This window comes from Vanellus vanellus (genome assembly GCF_965231255.1).
Source record: "Vanellus vanellus genome assembly, chromosome: 1".
Classification (NCBI taxonomy): domain Eukaryota; kingdom Metazoa; phylum Chordata; class Aves; order Charadriiformes; family Charadriidae; genus Vanellus; species Vanellus vanellus.
In genome coordinates this window covers 115,711,058-115,730,490 of record NC_138905.1, presented here as the reverse complement: position 1 = coordinate 115,730,490, position 19,433 = coordinate 115,711,058, and the positions used below count along the sequence as shown (strand labels likewise).

Sequence of the window (19,433 nt, the reverse complement as noted above, 5' to 3'; positions counted from 1 at the left end):
CTTTTTCCAGACGCCAGGAACCTTCCTCAGACTCAGATTTTGCTTTGAACCTTTTATTGGAATCTATCTTATAAATCAAACAACTTGAGGCTGCTGACCTTGAAGGCTTTCTTTGGAGAACCGGTATGTAATAGCTGTAGACAAGTTTCAGGGAGTTCTCTGTTGCGGTAATACTTAAAAAAATGGCTTACTAGCCATTCAGAACTGTCTTTACATGAAGAAATAATGGTGTTTCAGTCCCTTGCTTATAATTTGTATTTTATTTCTAAAGTGGTGCTTGCTGAATGCAGAATGTAATGTTGCATTTAGTTTACCTGACTGCTTATCACAGAATCACAGAATGGTCAGGGTTGGAAGGTACCTCTGGAGATCATTTAGTCCAACCCCCCCGCCAGAGCAAGGTCACCTACAGCAGGTTGCACAGGACGGCGTCCAGGTGGCTTTTGAATGTTTCCAGAGTGGGAGACTCCACCACCTCTCTGGGCAGCCTGTTCCAGCGCTCTGCCACCCTCAAAGGAAAGAAGTTCTTCCTCACGTTCAGATGAAACTTCCTGTGTTCAAGTTTGTGCCCGTTACCTCTTGTCCTATCACTGGGCACCACTGAAAAAAGACTGTTCCCATCTACCTGGCACCCTCCCTTTTTCATAATTATAAGCATTGATAAGATTCCCTCTCAGTCTTCTCTTCTCCAGGCTAAATAGACCCAGGTCTTTTAGCCTTTCCTCATAAGAAAGATGCTCCAGTCCCTTGATCATCTTCGTAGCCCTTTGCTGGACCCTCTCTAGCAGCTCCCTGTCCTTCTTGAACTGGGGGGCCCAGAACTGGACACAGTACTCTGGATGTGGCCTCACCAAGGCAGAAGGGGAGGATGACCTCCTTTGACCTGCTGTCCATGCTCTTTATGGTACACCCCAGGATGCCATTGGCCTTTTTGGCCACCAGGGTCAACTTGTTGTGCACAAAGACTCCCAGGTCCCTTTCCACAGAGCTGCTCTCCAGCAGGTCAGCCCCCAACCTGTACTGAAGCATGGGGTTATTCCTCCCCGGGTGCAGTACCCTATCTTTTAGCTTCCTTGAATTACTATCCCCGACTCGGCTCTTTTCTTTTTCCCAAGCTGTCCCATCCCAGCTGCCTTGTAGCTGAGCTGCCAGATGACGCTGCCATCCTTCCTGCAAAATGAGTAGAGGCTTTAGTCTGTGTAGAGCAAAACCACTTTTTGTCGGGTAGTTGTTAATCCGGTTACCTGTAAACTTTGCAAAGCCTGAAAGTGGTTTCTTATTTTCCCACATCTCTGGTAATACAGTGAAGTCCTTTGCCCACAGACGGTAGCAATTTGAGAAGAAGTTATGTCTTGGCACATAGAGTATTCAGGGCTCGGTGGTGTTATGGGAAGTGATTGCTTAGGTGGTTAATAATCAGCAAGGTATTTCTGCTAAGTTGATCTTCAACTGCTGCTTGTGGAGTTATTTATTCACTCATCAGAGCCTTTGCACAAGATGGTATTGCAGAAACAATTACTTCCTGAACCTGATTTCATAGTGATTTCTGTTCTTTGCCAGAAGAGAGAGAGAGAGAGCAACAACTGAATTAAATTACTGCTGAAGTAAAAAGAATCCAAATTTTTAGAGAGAAACATGCAGTATGAAGGTGCTTAGGAATGGTGAAAAAAACAAAACAAAAAAAAAAAAAAAACAACCCAAAGCTGAAGTCTTACTGAAGTGAACGTTTATTTGTTTAAAATGGTATATTCCTCATTGGAATCCTGGTATTTGAAATGGCTTTTGATGGCCAAACCTTAGAGGCGTCTAACATTTTCATTCTTTCCACTTATCTGTGGGCTTATGGTCCTTACTCCCTCTAGACATCAGTGACTATTAGGGCCTTCTCTAGCCTTACTCCTAATGCCAGATGCTTTACCTCAATTACTAAGAATTGTGTATGAGAAACATCTCATCGTATAATAATGCAAAGCACAGTGGGATTTCTGGTCCCAGTTGTGCTGAATTATTTCCAAGCGTCCTATCTTTGTGCCATCTTACTGTTTGATTGGTGTCTTTAGCAAGTCACTAGTACAAATACATAGGTCAATAATGAATTAATTAATCCAATTACTTCTTACTGTACGCTGTTTCCATTTCAGAGCCCGTTTTCCAAGTGCATCTTGCATAATGAAGTGCATTAAGTGTCACTTCAGGCGGAAGGGAGGATATTTGCACTTGCAGATCTTGCTGCAAAACATGTCTGCTGCCTGCTGTGAGAGAGGGAGCACAAACACTAACAACCAACGTGCAGCTTGTCGTGCATCCCGGCAGCAGCAGAACGTGATATTAATAGCTAGAGTGTTAAAATTCTTGCATTTGGTAGCATTTATGAAGCAGAATCTGTTTTGAAATTCAGCCATATGATACCTTTTAAAAATCTGAAGGTAGTGGGGAGAAAAATAAGATTCACAAAGACGCAATTCCTTAAGATTTGGAATGTATCCGCTTTTGAGAAATACAATTAAGTTATAGTTGATATTTAAATATAAGGAAGAGCATTAAAATTGATCCTGCAGTATCAGACATCTTTATTTATAAAATCAGTGTGCAATTGTGTTAATAACTTCTGAAAAGCGTTTTGGAAAGCTTTTTATTTTTTAAAAGCTGCTAGCTTTTGTTCTCTTCTGACAATTTTGGAAAACTAACTTTATGTCCTGGTTTGGCATCCCATGCCTGGGCATCACCTATAAACAATTGGTCTTATCACTCTGAGAGAGTGAACACTGTCTGCACAATATGCAGTTAATTTCAGTAGTTAGAAGAGGCCCAGCTAAGAAGCGAAGTTACTGAACAAAATTGGTTCTGTTTTACCTCAAACTGGGACACTTTATTAAAATCTAACGGAGTACAGAGAAGAGTGAATGTTACCTTGAGTAAGCCTGGGTATGGTTAACGACTTTCCTATTTTAGATAAACTGTTTCACATACAGATTGAAAACAGTTAAAACTGAACAAGGTGGATTTACTTTATTTGTTGTCTAACTGGTGTTTGTTGATGGGGAAGCTCCTTTGTGTTGCAAGAGATAGCCCTGAAGACATCCAGCACTCACACCTGAAACTCAAAAGCTCCTGTAAATTAAAAAGCACTTTGTCTGGGGAAAGATGTGTTGATCCTGTATCATAAAATGAGGAAACCACACCTCCTCAACTTTTCCTTACCGTTCTTCTTTCCATGTTGTGATTGCTGAATACAAACCTTGGCACACGTGTCTCCATCTCTCCTCATGAACATAGAGCATGGGAGAGGCAGGCAGTTCCCCCACCAGTGGCAGGGGCAGGAGGTGGAGGACCAGTTGATGGAAGACGTGACCAAGTGGTATCCAGTGCAGCTCTGCCGGTTTCTGTTACTTGCCAAGAGCACTTGTTCTGCGAGCGACCTGTGCTGGCTTTCACAAGCAACTTCTCCCTCTACAGACTTTTTTGGTATTTGTTTGGTGCTTGACTCATGCCATGCTCTATCTACTATTGAATGTCCCACCTGGCACTGATGTGAGCAGAACTGTAAAGGAGCTCATCAGTCATGAAAGAGATGCATAATTGGGAGAGGACTTAAGTACGTGAATGCAAGGAATAAAGGGATTCTCAGAAAAGTCAGAAGATTACAAGGCAGGAAGCAATGAATATTTTGAAATGCACACGAAAAAATCAAAACATCCTTTATATAAAAAAAAAAAGAGCCTGAATATGATGAAAAGAATGTATTTCAGTAAAATAATTCTCCCCATCTGAGGCTTTTTCTTAGTATCCCTGATTTTTTTTCCATTAACGGTGTCTCAACACTGAACTGGTGATTCTGGTATAAAGACTGTTTCGGCTGTGTACCAACACCCTCTTACTGTCCTGAATGAAATAGGTCCTTTCTTGAAGTAAAGGCACTCCTTTACCAAGAACATGTGCAGCACCGGTATGTATGATGAGGCCAAGGTTTGTGTTTGCTCCTCTTGAGACTTCCTGGGCTAGTGAGTCCAGATGTTGTTTTTTTGACCTCTAGTGAAAGGGTTCTTGGAAAAAGTGCCTCCTTAAGAAGAAAACCTTTGTTCAGCCAGTTCCCCAAATACTTTTTGGTCTCTGTGGTTGTATACTTTGTATTTTACCTGTTGACTCAGCAGCTAATGACTTTGAGGTCCTGGGGCATGCCTGATGATGGCTTTTATTAGCTAAGCATTGTGAAAAGAATTGGATGTAGAAAACAAAAAGCCTTTGGTGGATTTAAACACTGGGTGATGGAGAATTGCTCTGTATTACAGCACTGTCACAAAAAGGGGCGTGGGACCAGGGGAATCTTATCTTGCTAAAAGAAGGAATCCCAAATACCCAGAGTCTTTTCTGCAGCATCATCCTGGTAGTAGGAGGTCCTAACCATACAAGGTGGGGTTCAGAAATCTTTTGATTTTCTCTTTCATTTACCATTCCTTGCACCCCTACACCTCACACATCACTCTAAGTACTTGACAGAGATGTGTGCACTTAAGTGTGGAAGAGAAAGAATTCAACTGTTTTGAAGGAGAAGAGTATTTATGAAGAAAACATTTCAGGTTTCGTTTCCACAACAACTTTTGGGGGCATGGATGGTCAAGATACTCTGATCTCTTGTCCCTTGCATTTTCTTTCCAGACTGAGGTAGTCGGTGATTTGAGGAACAATATTTCTGTGCTTCTTTTACTGTAGCTTGCTGTAAAAAGCTAAACAGGGACAGGATGCTTCCCAAACAGAAAGGCAGCTGGCGTGTAATGGCAGGCATATAACTGCATCTTCCAGACAGTGCTGTGTAAACAGCCTGCGTGCACATACATTTTTGTGGAGTACAAGTGCTGTTATCTTTGAAGGTACCGCTGTCCTATTTCCCTCCTAATTTTTTTTTTTTCTCTCGTTACTTGGCTGTGGCCCAGGATGCTTGAAATAATTTTCACTGTCCCAGGATTCTGCTTGGGGAATCTTGACAAAATCTTACTAAATCTTCACAAAATGGTCTCATTAAGCCTTTCACATTTAAAACCTATTCCGTAGAGTTTTCTAGTACTAGTCTTTCTTCAAGATTATTCCTTTCTATGAATATTACTGATTTCTGGAGATCAAGCAACTTCCAACAAATTATTGGGTTATTCTGTCCTCCCATTTGAGGAACGCAATAATTCCCTCTGCTACTCTGTATGCAGAATCAAGCAGTCTTTTCTAACTTGCCTTGGCTTCCAGCACCTTCCAGCTTTTCACTCCCTGCTCTATTTATAGCACTGTAGAAGATCTGGTTTAGCTAGACATATTGCTGTCAGTTTAGGATGGGACCTGGAATCCCCAAAATACACCACCCCACCCAGCTGGAAAAAAAAAAAAAAAACACTAAAAAAAAACCCCACCAAATGACCCTGTGGCAAGCACCCACAGGTGGCATCCTTAACTTCATAATCTTTTTTCCACTGTAAGCATCTGGGCTTCAGTCCCTAACCTGTTAACCAGCCCTTAAAGCAGGTGACCGTGTCTTGTTACAGATTTATTAAACAGGATTACTGCAATGATGGAGTGAAAAATAAAAAGTGGATCTGAAAAATCTGTTGGGGGTGCAGAGAAGAGAGAGGAAAGAAGCAATAAACAAATAAGCCTGATGTGGGAGGAGGGGAAAAGATTTTTGCTTGGGCAGCGTCATGTCAGAGCTCTGTGACTGAGGCAGGACGGACTCAAGCTATCCAGAGTGACATCTCTAGACTTTATTAGTCCTGCTGTTTCCTAACTCACCATTTCCAAGAAATTAGGCAGGATTATATAATTGGGAGGGAGGGGGCTGTGTCTGCAAGAAATACTCTCTCATTTGTGGCAGAAGTTTTGCAGAAGTAATTGGTGTACTTCAGGGATTGGAAGTGAGAGCAACTCAATCCTGAAACTCAATCCTTACTTCCCGAGTGGGCTTGGCTTCCTGCTTTTGGGCCTGTTTCTTGGTAAATCATGTTTGAGAGGCTGCATTTTGATAGGTGGTGCAGGGCAAGAAAGTTTGCTAGTGTGAGTGGTTGGTGCCTAGGGAAAGCAAACTAAAAGGGAAGCCCTTCAGATAGCCTTTTTGTTATGACCTTTGCTGCTGGTCACGCTGATAACAAGTTCTGGGAGGATCTTTTTTTTACTTCATGAGCCTGTTAGGAAGATGAGGTAGGAGGAGGAATTCCAGCACACAACATAACCCATGATGTTGAGGTAATGGGCATTAGCACAGTTCTGTTTTATTGTATTAATGCATAAGAGAGAAACAGAAGAGGCATCTTACGGTACTCCCAGCAAGATTTTTCCTTGAAGATGGGGGAGACATTTGATAAAAAGGAGAGAAGTAGATGAACTTAATGCTTCAATGAACCGTTGAAGTGTTGCAGACTTTTAAGGAATGCTTATATGCTTTGTCTATAAAGATGCCAGTGTGTGATGATGTGTATTTGAATCTTTTTGCATGTAAACAGGTGTATCCGTTATTGGCATAATGCATCAAATCTGAATGGTGTTTGCGTTCTGTCTGGAAAGTAAGACAATTTTATCAGAAAATGCATACAAGCAAAAAAGTGGCAAAGTGAGCAGAAATTCCATTTATGTCTGTGATCAAAGAGCTACAGAGGAAGGAGGAAGAAGGTTTGAGAATAATCCTTTTTTATGTATAGTATCTTACAAAAATGCAGACATAATAAACACTGTGAATTACAGGTATAGTTCTCAGTATATACTTCATTATTTCATCTGGACAATGTACTTTGATGGATTGTACCTAAAGGATGTTAGCCCTTTGACTCGAGTTTTGTGTGAGGTATTTGGACTTTCCAAAAGTTGCAGTAGTACAGGTAATAGATCAAGACTGGGGCCCTTTGTTGTGGTACTTATATGGATATTTAGCATTACAGTGGATTTTCTTTTACCTTGGTCCCTGGTATGGTCACACATTGCGTGCAAACGCAGTGTTTGTGAAAAGTACATTAGTTGTTAGGATTTTTCAAAATCGTTGTAAGATCATCAGGATGCTAAGGTGTAGTGCAGCTAGAATTACCAGTTAGTTTTTAATCTAATAGGAGAGCTTTGTTCATCTGCAATTATTGTCTTTTGTAGTCTAATAAACAGATAAATGTTGCAAATAGTGAAGACGTTTACTTGAGAGTTGTTGCGTCAGGGTGTATTTGTTGCTAAATAACAGAACAATAAAACACTTTACTGGGTGTATTCTCTACCCTTTCAAGTTTGGTTGAAAGCAGGAATACAGAAGCATTCAAGGACTTTGAAGCAGAAGAAATACTAAAGCGGTAGGCATTTGCTTTGATGCTGTGAAAACATCTGTTGGAGAATCACTGGCCTTACTTTTAGATGCTTAAAACATAGTGGGTGGCTTTTCTCAAAAAATAATAATAGAAAAAAGCTATAGTTATGGGAAGTAACTTCTCGGAACTTTATTAAGATGAAAGGGGCAATACAGAGACATGTTAATGGGGTCAGTGTTGGTTTTGGCTGAGCCCCTAGAAGACTGAAGCTGTTCCCACCTCATGCGCCAGAGATGGCTGCACAGGTCATGCTTTCACTTGTGATCGTGCCTTTCAAATTTGGGTCTGCATTGCTGTCCATCTGCCGTGCCATGGGTCTCTTACTGAAATTTGTGCCAGAGGTTACAGATAGATAAAATGGTGGAGTGAGGGCGGTTTTCTTACAGAGCTGTTTTGGGGGCAGTTTTATGGGCAGTTTTATGGGCAGGAGTTCAGCCTGTTGCTGCTCATCAGAAAAATACAGATGGTCCAAGCTGCTGGGACACAGGTGTCATGTCTCATCAGCACCACCTTGCCTTTCTCTTGGCTGGTGACTGGGTTTCAGGAAGAGGTGTGTCTAACTTTGGGTTGTTAAAATCCTTTAAACTAGATTGAAGATACTTAGCAGTCTGGCCAAACATGACTTGTTCCCGAGTTCAGAGGAGAGCCACTCCTCTGGGGCAGGAATCCCTCCCCAGGGGCTGGGCATGGCAGCGAACCCTCCTTCAAACCACGTCTGACAGGCACAGCCTCACCCTCTTAATCTGTAGATACCGAGTCTAAAATCTTGAAGTACTCTGGGACTGGTTCAGCATATTGCTAGATAATTGTACTTACTAACTCATTTTGCTGAAAAATGAAATGTATTTTTAAAGTATGGAGCTCGTTTGCATCTTCTCTGCTTTTCTGGACTTATGAAGAAAGATTTTCAGTAAAGAAGTTTCTTCTTATGAAGAAACATTTTCAGTAAAGTGTTATTTCTCTGCACATCAATTGATGCCAGTGAGTTTGGCTTGCACCCTGATGCAGATTGCAGCTAACCTTTAATTGCCAAGCTACAAATAAGAGAAGACTTCACACATGAAGACTTTAGGTGCTTTTATTAACGGTGATGTTTATATAAAGTTGCATGGCTGCTCAAATAAATGTAATAATGTATGTGTAATGGCATCTGTAATAAATAAACGTGCCTGGGTAGGCACAAGGGCTAGCAGAGGTGTTGCGGGGAGCTGAGCCGAGCAAAGCCCTGTGGCAGCGGGATGGGGAAAGGCACAGGGTCGCTCTACTCCTTGCTGCGCTGTGCTGAGGGTGTGGGGGCTCAGGATAATCTATGCAAAGTCACAGAGAAGAGACACGTTTTTCTGAATGTTCTCAAATCTGTGTGGCGCAAACACTTGAGCTTGTAAATTCATTTTAGCCAGGCCTTGTTCTCGCCAGTGACATGGAAAATGAAGCCTTGAGTCCTAGAGCCTCAGTATGTGTGGTGCCTCCTCATGCAAAATTTAGCACTGGCTTTGTTTGAAAGTACTTCTCTGAACATAATTTGAACATGCTTATTTTTTGGTTGGGATCCTAACCATCTGCAGCCATCTGCTAGCAGGTGTTTGGTTTTGTCACGGATTTCGTTTTATTACCTTTATCGTCTTATCTTTGCTCTGTTTTTGTGAAATGCTGGATGGATCCTCAGCTCCCATCTGTTTTATGCAGTGGATGGAAAATCTGCTGATCAGGACTTTGTTTCACACGGGGTGTAATATTTTTATTTTGAATTACTTTGCCCTGATATCATATCTGCCATTTAAACAGATAAGGCAGTCATCTTCTTACACGTGTGCCCACTTGCTGAGCCTTTTTCTTCCTAGAGAAGATTTAAAAAAGTGTGTGATCAGATGCCTTCACTATAATCCTAATTCTTTTATTAGAGGTTGAGTCTTAACGCTCTTTTTAGTTTTTGCTGGGTTGAAAAATGAATTTTCTGAATGAGAACTTCTGGTCTTACAGCACAAAATCTGTTGCTCCAAAAGTATTTTTCAGAGGATGTGTTTGAGTGAAGTAAGATTATTTAATAGTAAAATGTGGCATCATAATCTTGGGCAAAACTGTCTTTGAAAAATGTGAACTGCCACTCTGTTGTGATACACCAGGATAGGGCAGTATGAGGAAGTCCGCTACAAATGTAATTGGGCATCAGAAAAGGGATTATTGTCATTAGGAAAATAGATGAGATTTGTAAAATGAAATGAAAATGGGACTTACTACATTGATACAATTGGTGTGTCAATGATGTGTAGAGAATCGATACAGCAACTTAAATGTTGCTTTTAAAGAACATAGATTTGAGTTATAAACAAGCAACTTATTTTCAAAAGGGCGAGCAGTGGATTGTTGGCCTTCAGGTCATTGGCTTTCAAGAATTGTACTCACAGGGTGGGTTTTTCTAACATGGTAACATGATCTCTGCCCAGAATTCCTGTTCCAGACATGTCAAAAACCCACAAACGAGAGGGATCTGATTTTATCTAGTACTTCCCTGCAAGAGTTAGGTAAGCAGCTACTGGAAAAAGAGGAACTGTTATAATTGTGTGTTGAATTGCTTGAGGGAGTTCAGTGATTTATGAGCTTACCAAAAGGCAAATTGTGCCATCGTGATCCATTATTAGAGTACTTCAGCAGAGCACAGATGTACAACTGTAATCAAAATACAAGAGATGCTGAAGAAGGCAGTCCTCTTGAATATCTTTATCAACGACCTGGACAAGGGGACTGACTGCACCCTCAGTAAGTTCACAGACAACACCAAGTTGGGTGGGAGTATTGAGGGTAGGATGGCTCTACAGAGGGATCTGAACAGGCTGGATCAATGGGCCGAGGCCAATGGTATGAGGTTCAACAAGGTGAAGTGCCAGGTCCTGCACTTGGGTCATAACAACCCTGTGCAGTGCTACAGACTTGGGGAAGAGTGGCTCGAAAGCTGCCTGGCAGAAAGAGACCTGGGGGTGTTGGTGGACAGCCGGCTGAATATGAGCCAGCAGTGTGCCCAGGTGGCCGAGGCAGCCAACAGCATCCTGGCCTGTATCAGGAATAGTGTGGCCAGCAGGACTACGGAAGTGATCGTCCCCCTGTACTTGGCACTGATTAGGCTGCACCTTGAGCACTGTGTTCAGTTTTGGGCCCCTCACTACAAGAAGGACACAGAGGTGTTGGAGTTTGTCCAGAGAAGGGCAACAAAGCTGGTGAGGGGTCTGGAGAACAGGTCTTACGAGGAGTGGCTGAGGGAACTGGGGTTGTTTAGCCTGGAGAAGAGGAGGTTGAGGGGAGACCTTATCGCTGTCTACAACTACCTGAAAGGAGGTTGTAGTGATGTGGGGGTCGGTCTCTTCTCTCAAGTAACAAGCAATAGGATGAGAGGAAATGTCCTCAAGTTGCACCAGGGGAAGTTTAGGATTGGGTATTAGGAAAAATTTCTTCACAGAAAGGGTTATCAAGCATCGGAACAGGCTGCCCAGGGAAGTGGTTGAGTCACCATCCCTGGAGGTATTTAAAAGACATGTAAATATGGCGCTTAGGGAGATGGTTTGGTCATGGACTTAGCAGTGCCAGGTTAACAGTTGGACTTGATCTTTTTTCCTAACCTAAATGATGCTGTAATTGTAAAATAAAAGAGAAAGTGATAAATAGAAGCCTGACAGAGGTAATGTTGTTGGTGGTAATAATATCAACGTTTCGTGGTGTGGATTTGGTATAAAGTTTGCAAGCTTGTCTGTCCATGACACGGTTGTGGTTTAGCCATGGCTTGCCCCTGGCATGGGAGCAGCATGCTGGTAGGGATGAGGGGACAGTGTGGGGCCAGGGAGGCTTTTTAAGGCAGTGCTGCTGCCTGGGCAAATGCTTGTCCAACTTGACCCTCGCAGGCAGGGTGTTGAGGGCAGCCCGGAGCGGTGCCAGTTGTTGTGTTGCTGTATTGGAAGGAAAAATAATCTTGGAGTTGAATTGTGTGTTGCAATCCCAGCACCTGAGAGTGGAAATTACAACCAGGGCTGGGCTGGGATGCTCCATCGGTCCAAAAAACGCACTAATGCATAACTACCTCAGTCACAGCTTGTACTGGCAAACAGAAGTATTAGTTTTTCCTTATTTTTAGAGCCCATACACATTGGCCCTCTCTCTGAGGAGACACAAGATTGCTCTCCCTTCACACATACTTGTTTTCACTGTGTAGTCTGTAGGTTACTTGTTCAAAAAAGCAAAGAATCCCTAAAGGCTTATGATCCAGCAGCACTGAAAGTTAAATGTGTACTGGAGTGATACAGGTAGAAGCTTGTCTGCGAGTCAGAAGTGTTTGAAGCGCTTCTTTCTGATGGACTTGTGTTTCTATTAGACTAGCCCAGGCAAAATAAATGTTGCAGTTGTCAAATGAACTCAGTTTAGTTCATCAAACTGCCACTTGAATGTTAAATTTATTTTTAACAACAACAAAAAAAGAAAAAAAGTTCAAAGCTTTGCATTTAAACTTCATTAATCGTGGTAAAGAAATGAATGAAAAAACTTTCCAGGGCCTGAGCTCTGTGTGTGTGTAAATAATGAGCAGAATTAAATTTAATTTGTAATAACAAATGTAATTGAAGGCAATAGGAAATACATGCAAAGCTGCGAGTGATTACTATTGCCCAGATTTTCACAACCCTAAATATTTCATTTTAATACTGTAAAATGAAGAACTGTTACATTAAACAACCACCCTTCTCCCCAGCTCCTTCTTTCCTTCTGAAAACCAGAGGGGAACTTGTTCCAATGAATTGTTTATTTCTGTGAAACTCAGCAATTGGTTGCAAAATGGAGCCTCTTTTGAAATGAGAAGTTGGGTTACCAGGAGGATGCTGTTACTGTGTTTTCAAGGAATATGATTTTATAAAGGAGATACACATTTTGTATATAAAAGTCAAATCTAATACCATACTTTTGATTATATAAAAATGTCTAGTATTTCTTTAGTGTATTGACACGAGTTGATTGATATAATCGGACACTCAATAAAATTATATACTCACATATACTGTTAATGGTACTGCAGCCCAGGCTGCATTGCCTAGAACTTTTGGCCTATAGCTTTCCATTTTATATTTGGTGGCTGTAACTCAGGGGTACATCAGTATTTGTTACTTTTGCAGAAATTTTGTAGGCTAATTTTTTTGAGCAACGAAGTATACCATTAATTGTCTTCTACATTCACGCACACAATACTCTGACGATATTACAGGCTGTTAAGGTGAATGGAGTAGCTTCATGCAGGGGTTATCAGAGAAGTCAGATAGATGACACAGAGGCGCACGCATTATTGTCTGCATATTGTGCGCATCGGATCTAGTTCGCTGGAGTAAGATGCACTCCAGGATTGTATTTTTTCCAGTTTTATAGAAATACTTGCCATAAACACTGCTTTGAATGTTTTACGTGCTTGAACAGCCAACAAATTAAAACTGCAGCTCTCTCTGAAGTCGTATGTCCTAGGAGAGCCAAGTCGACATACTCTGTAAGTCTTCAGCAAAACACCTGTGTGTTTGCATCGTGCTCAGGTACTTAGCTAAATTGAAGCATTAGCAATTACTTCTGTACTGAGCGACTGTGGGTATGTGGCAGAATGGTCCCCTACAAAGATAAGTACAGCTAAAAACAAGGTGCAAATTTATTCAAATTTCAGTGCAAGATTTGGGTGTGATACCACTGGGAGCAGAGATTTTGTCAACAGAAGCTGCAGATTTTGTATTTTGGGTTACCAGAAAGTATTTTAACTCATTACTCTTGCAATGTTATTTTGGACACCTCTAGAAGGCATGTATGTTAATAATTTGCAGGCATTAGAGTATGTCACTGTCACATGTATATCACATGTGCTTTCACAGTCCAGTCTGTTCAGCGTATCAACTTCTTGAAAGTACTCTGTAATTTTTCCTTCAAAAAATATCTTTGAGGGGTGTTGGGGTTATATAATTTCAATGCCAGAATTGTACAGAATTAGAGTGATTTTAGTCTAATCAATCATGTTTCTTGTCAGCTGAGTTTCTTCTTATTCTTTAGTACTGAAGCTGTGACCATTGTTTATTTCATTAGCATCTAAATTTTTATCTTACTGCTGAAGACAGCACAATCTCTTTGGTCAGTTATGTCCTTGATAAAGAGTCGTCCCCCTTCCCCCCCCACCCCCCCATCTGACCAAGGTACTCAGGTGATCCATGATGATCCATGAATCATCTTGTTCCCTGGCTGATGAGCTCCAGTTGCTCATCAGCCTTCTGGGCTAACCAGTCTGGCTGATGAAATAAGACTGCATCAATAAAAATAACTGAGTGGACTGTGTTGCTGTTAGTGCTGTAATTCAGTAGAAATACTCTCAAATTGTTTGAAACAATGTGTTGGTGTCAGATTTGTTTTGTGTGAAAAACTTAAGTATTTCAAAACACTTCAAAATGACTCCTTGCTGCTATGTCGATGCAAAATGTGATTGTCCCTCCACATCCCTGCATTCCCCTTCCAGGAGCTGAATCCACCAACTCCTGACTTCATGTTGTACCACACACACCTTCAGTGGGTCCTGCAAGTTTCACGCTCAGTATGTGGAAGTCAGCGTATTATGCTAAAGTTTTCATGATCTAATACAGCTTTGAGATCAAAGAGAAAAATGGAAAGTTTGAAGAAGGTGATAATGGAAGCACCATTTAGAAACTGTTCCATTCTCTGTGGAGAGACCCTGCTACTCATTAATGAAAGTTGCCCTATGTCTGGCTAAAGGTTTAAAAGGATTGAGGTAGTGGAAGCAAAATTAATGTTTATGGTTTTGTTTTGTTGTTTTTTGGTTTTTTTTTTTTTTCCCCCTTTCAGTGGGCGAGTTTGTGAGTGATGCTCTTCTGGTACCAGACAAGTGCAAGTTCCTTCACCAGGAAAGGATGGATGTGTGTGAAACTCACCTGCACTGGCATACTGTTGCTAAAGAGGTATATTCATCTGTTTTAAAATTTCCTGCCTTCCTTCTTTAGAGCTATATCACTCTTCTGCGGATGAGTTTAAATATAGGAGCGACAAGGAAAACAGAGCAGTACTTATGAATGCTTGAGTGAATAGCTTTTTGTTCTGCTTTAGCAGGTAGGAAGTAGGAGTCACTCTGCTAAGCATGTCAGAGTCCGCTATTAGATACTTAACGTTGACCTTTGAACACGGGCACTGTTTCATAGCACTGTTTTTTACCCCATGTCCGCTCACCACCATGTTTTCTGCTGCCTCCAGTTTCCTGTACTGCTCTGGAACTAAAGATTGATCACTAATGCCTAGGCTTTGCCTTTATCATTGTCCTCAATAGGGATATTGGTATGCCAGCTGCTTCAGAGAGATCAAACAGGCATTAAAGAATGCAGTATGTGAAATTCAGCATAAAAGGGTAGGAGAGCTGATAAGACATAGGACTAGCCAAAGACATTTTGCAGGCACGCACAGAGTTTTTACAGTTTACTAGTGCTTTACTGAGAACAGAAATAAACCTAATGTTATAATCACTAATGCATTCTGGACATTTTTGTCCTTACATAGAAAGGTTGTAGGAATAAAAAGTGAGATGAGTTTCAGGAAGATTTCTGGCTGCTATTTTGTTGGGAACCTCTTAGTTTGTATGTTATCCCACCTTCTGGAGATCAAAATTGAAACGTGCTTAGTAGCTGCAAATTTTCAGTTCTTGCTTATTAGCTGCAAATTTTCAGTTCTTGCTTGAATCATACCGTTGCCCCTCAAATGAAGCGTTTAAAGCACCAAGCTTCATGCAGGCAAATTCTAGTCTAAGTACTTGCCATTCCAGGTTTCCTAGGAGAATACCATCACTGTACCAATGAACTATTTTCCTTTTTTCACCTGTCCTACATCACTGTATCTTTCTGTCCTACGTCGCTGTATTTTTAAGGTATAATTATGCACATCTGACTGTTTTCCAAACAAGGCTAGAAGGTACTGTATTAGCAGAGGTGTCAGACAAGATACAGTGTGTTTCCAGTATATTAGATATTTCAAATGTTAATCTATCTTGCAATGAACTTTTTAATAGCATTAATACATCAGGATCAGGACTAATACTTCAAATTATCACTCTGCCTTTGAGTTTTCTGCTTATGAGGCAGACCCTGTAAGGATTTTAGGCAAGAGGATACGGAGTCGTCAAATATATGGGAGAAGACAAGTCTTTCTCTTCTGGCAAAGACTAAAGGGCAGGGGAAGGGAGAGCTTGTTGCTTACAGTGGTCATGCAGACACAGGTAGGGAGCTACCTACAGTGCAGGTAGTGAATGCACAGGTGATGACTCTAAATCGTGTTTCAAAATTTGGAGATCATGCAGTTCACCAGTTTCGACCTCCTAAGTCAGTACACAGCCCCTTATGTTTTCTCGGGGCCTGTGACATTTTTTTTCTGGCTTCCTCCATGAAAATATGTTTGCTTTTTATTTTCTGTAGTCCTGTAGTGAGAAGAGTATGAATCTGCACGACTATGGCATGCTGCTGCCCTGTGGAATTGACAAGTTTCGTGGTGTGGAGTTTGTTTGCTGCCCGTTAGCAGAGGAAAGCGACAATCTTGATTCAGCTGATGCTGAAGATGATGATTCAGATGTCTGGTGGGGAGGCGCAGATGCAGACTATGCAGATGGAAGGTAAGAGTGACTTTCTACCCTTCAACTTGTTATTATCGTCTTATTAAAGATGCCAAAAATCTGCCTAAAAGGCCTCAGTGTGGAAGAGTCACTGCTCCTTATAAGTGAATTTGCAGCTACAATGGTTGAAAACATCAGTGTTCTATGCATTTATTTTTAACTTTCTACAGAAAAGCTTATTATTAATATAGTTATTGTACTTTTAATGCCTTCTTTTCTGCAATGAGAAGTATTGCCGTATTTATAACAAAAATGCTTAAATACATACTTTTTGACAACTAGATGATAAATACTGTACTCTTAAGGTACTTTGTGTGCAGTCTGGAGTACTGCAGCAGATAGTCAGCCAACATAACCGTTGGAGGTTTTGAAATGTCTTCATTCATAATAGGCATTAGCTGTGTGCCATTATTACCGTAAGAATATTTTTCTGCTGATAATTACTTTCTAAATATGATCTAAAAGAAAATCTGTTTTAATATATAGCCTTTGAGAGATTCATTAATATGCTACTGTTAAGTCAGAGTATGGAGGTTTCCTTTGCAAGACAGCAGTGGATGGGAAAATGCCATGCTTGTCTTTACCCTTTAACATCCCCTGTGCACATAGGCTGATTTTGAGCCAAATATGGGTTATGACTCTGTTGTAACTGAGTGGTTCAGTGCTGTCAAAGCCCTTTCGTGTCTCTCTCTTGACTGCGTTAGACAGCAGTTGTGAGAACACAGAGTACAATATTATGTCCTCACAACGAATTCAAAAGATGGCTTTCTTCATAAAACTAACATGCAAATTCTGTTTCTGGTGCCTAGGCTTTCTTCACTTCATAATCTGCTAATGCAGTGTTTCTACTTCTTAGGTGGTGATATGCATCTTTTGCAAATAATATACAAAATCAAAAACTTGGGGCAGATTACAAATGGTTTCAAGGAGAACCCTGAAAATAAATGGGAACCGAATGAAGTGAATATTGTGGAAAGTTAATAGTTCTGAATTGCGTTAAGTTTGGGGTTTTTAATAATCCAGATGAAAACAAGTTCAGGAACAGCATAGAGATGAAGGAAAGAGATTGAATTGCTGTAATTTGGTGCAAAGAGATGGAATTAAGACAATGAAAAATTGCAAAGTGTCATGGTGGGCATCTAAATCTTTCCTGACAAAGCATTAGTAAGTGTTGCAGGGAAGAGTTCTTCGTGATAGTGGAGTAAGTTTAATTAAAATGAGTATTTCCCCATTGTAATTTCCAGTTGTGTCTCATAAGTGGGAGTTGAATGGTCAGGGCTGTTTGCAAGAAACCTGCGTCAAGTAACATTGCACCTTGATACCTTCAGGCTTTTTTCTGACTTGTACTTCCAACAACTGTCAAAGCGTCACAATTTATAACCCTTTCAGTGGGATTTGTAAACCAGCCTTTGGATTGTTGCTGTGTCACTTCTGTATATTCGTTTAGATTTTGATTGGCATATGTTCTCTTAGAATAATACATGAGTACAGACCTTGTTCTAATTGAGACAAATTTGCTTTTATTTTCATCATATGTATATATATATACACACACAAAAGATAGATACATAGATCTGTCTTATATACCTACTGCCTGTCTTACCTATAGATCTTATATTTATTACGTATCCCAATATATAAAATACATAGATATAAAATTTTTCTTTCATATATCTGATCAAAGTTGCCTAAAATATTTTAAGTAAAAGTGCTCACAGGGGCTTATATACAGTAGTTTTGTTTTTAAGTCAGATATTCTTTTTATTTCAGTCTTTTTCATGTTTGTCACTGAACATTTAATTTACTATTCTAGTCTGTTTTGTTCCTCATAAAGCAGTTTAATATCTGCAGAGATGAGTTCAAGAATAACTTCATAAATTTTGTATCCTTAAGGAATAGGAGCTGTAATTGCATTTGAATCCATTTCTGAAGTCCCAGGCAAATACTGATTTATTTATTTATTTATTTTATTTTGCTCCCCGCCCATAGAAGTGGATGCAAAAGGATCATTTTATGGGGCAGTTGTACTTCAGCTGCAGGTGAAGAGGCAAGCAGTTCTTTTACACTGACTCACTCATACTTCTTGCTGCCTCTTCAGCTTCCCTACTGCATTTAAACTGTGTGCACTGGAGCCAGAAATACTCTTGAAATTTAGTTGAATTAAAAAAAAAAAATTACTCATTTCTCATGCAGCAGTAGGTGGTAGTTCAAATTTTGTGTGTATATTCATACATATATGAGCATATGTTTGTGTGTATATAAATATATATATGCCTTAATCCTAAGATGATTGGGAGGGAGGAAGAAGGAGAAAGAAAGTGTAAAGTAGGGGGACACTCTCCTAATGCTAAATTCCCAATATTCTTTGCTATTAAAGCACCCCTATTTGAAGTGCTTACTTAAAGTCTATGTTTTTTCACCTTATGTGGGTGAACTGACACTGACAATGTTTGCTTTGTCTTGGAGCCTTCCAAGGAGTTTAGAATCCCTTTGTGTGTGAGCATATCCTTGGCGTGATGCTGCACGAAGGGGAGAGAAGGGGCTGGTAGCTCATGCACCGGCTAATGCCGATCCTGCTGCTCAGCCGCTCTGAAGCAAAGGCCTCTGTCAGAGGAGCTCTGGGTTCTTCATGGAGCCCCATTCTGGGCAGGGAGGGGGAATACTATTAACAAATCAGTTGGGCAAAGTATCCATCAAAGTATTTTCCTCGCTCAGGAATCACAATAGTTTTTACTTGGGTCAGATCAATCAAGTCCAAGTTGTTGGTGTCTTCCAGTTGATGTCTTTTAACGCACGCAGGGCGCACTCCAAATCATGAGGGACATGCTCTGCCTTCCAAGGAGGGGCACTCAGTCATTCTTTGCTTTGCCGGTCTTTTTGTGGCTGCTGCTACAAGTACTTTGTTCATGCAAAGATATGAAAATTAGAAGATAGGAGCTGGTCCTTTAGGACAAGGATTTTGTGCCATTACTCTGTCGCGGGTTTGTGGGGGCAATTCCACAGCATTCCTGTTGCAGCAGTTAGTGTTGACTTTTTTTTACCCATTTCTACCCAGAAGTCATGATTTCTGGCTAAAATTAGTTGTCAATACCACATAAGTACTTCAGTAATTGCTCTTTCTTTTATTTTTTGTTTTATTAAGATCTGGGTTTGGTTCTGTTGTACAAATAAGACCTTTTAGATGCTTTTGCCATGCATATCTCAAGGTCTTTGTTATTGAGTCGTCGGGTGGTCTGTGTAGAACATAACTCACTTTTCTCACCTAAGCCAAAACCAGTCTGCTGTAAATGACACCAGCTGCAAGATCTCATATTCCTTGTTCCTCATGTCTAGCTGTGGAGTCCTCTGCTCAATAGCTGTTGGGTTTTCTCTCGCCCAGCCCATGCCCAGTACCACTCCTGGGGAGCAAAACTTCCAGTCTGGCTGCTTCACACTCCCGTCTCTGTAGAACAACA

General features: G+C 40.8%; 1 protein-coding gene across 2 annotated transcripts in view; it reads left to right on the top strand.

The window, feature by feature from the left end:
• LOC309680852 (amyloid-beta precursor protein) overlaps window positions 1–19,433 on the top strand; it is a 230,914-nt gene that overhangs the window by 95,879 nt on the left and 115,602 nt on the right. For both annotated transcript variants that reach the window (XM_082494603.1, XM_082494602.1), the window contains exons 4-5: window positions 14,175–14,287; window positions 15,785–15,978. In XM_082494603.1, the coding sequence (XP_082350729.1) occupies window positions 14,175–14,287; window positions 15,785–15,978 (307 nt within the window). The remainder of the gene's footprint in view (window positions 1–14,174; window positions 14,288–15,784; window positions 15,979–19,433) is intronic.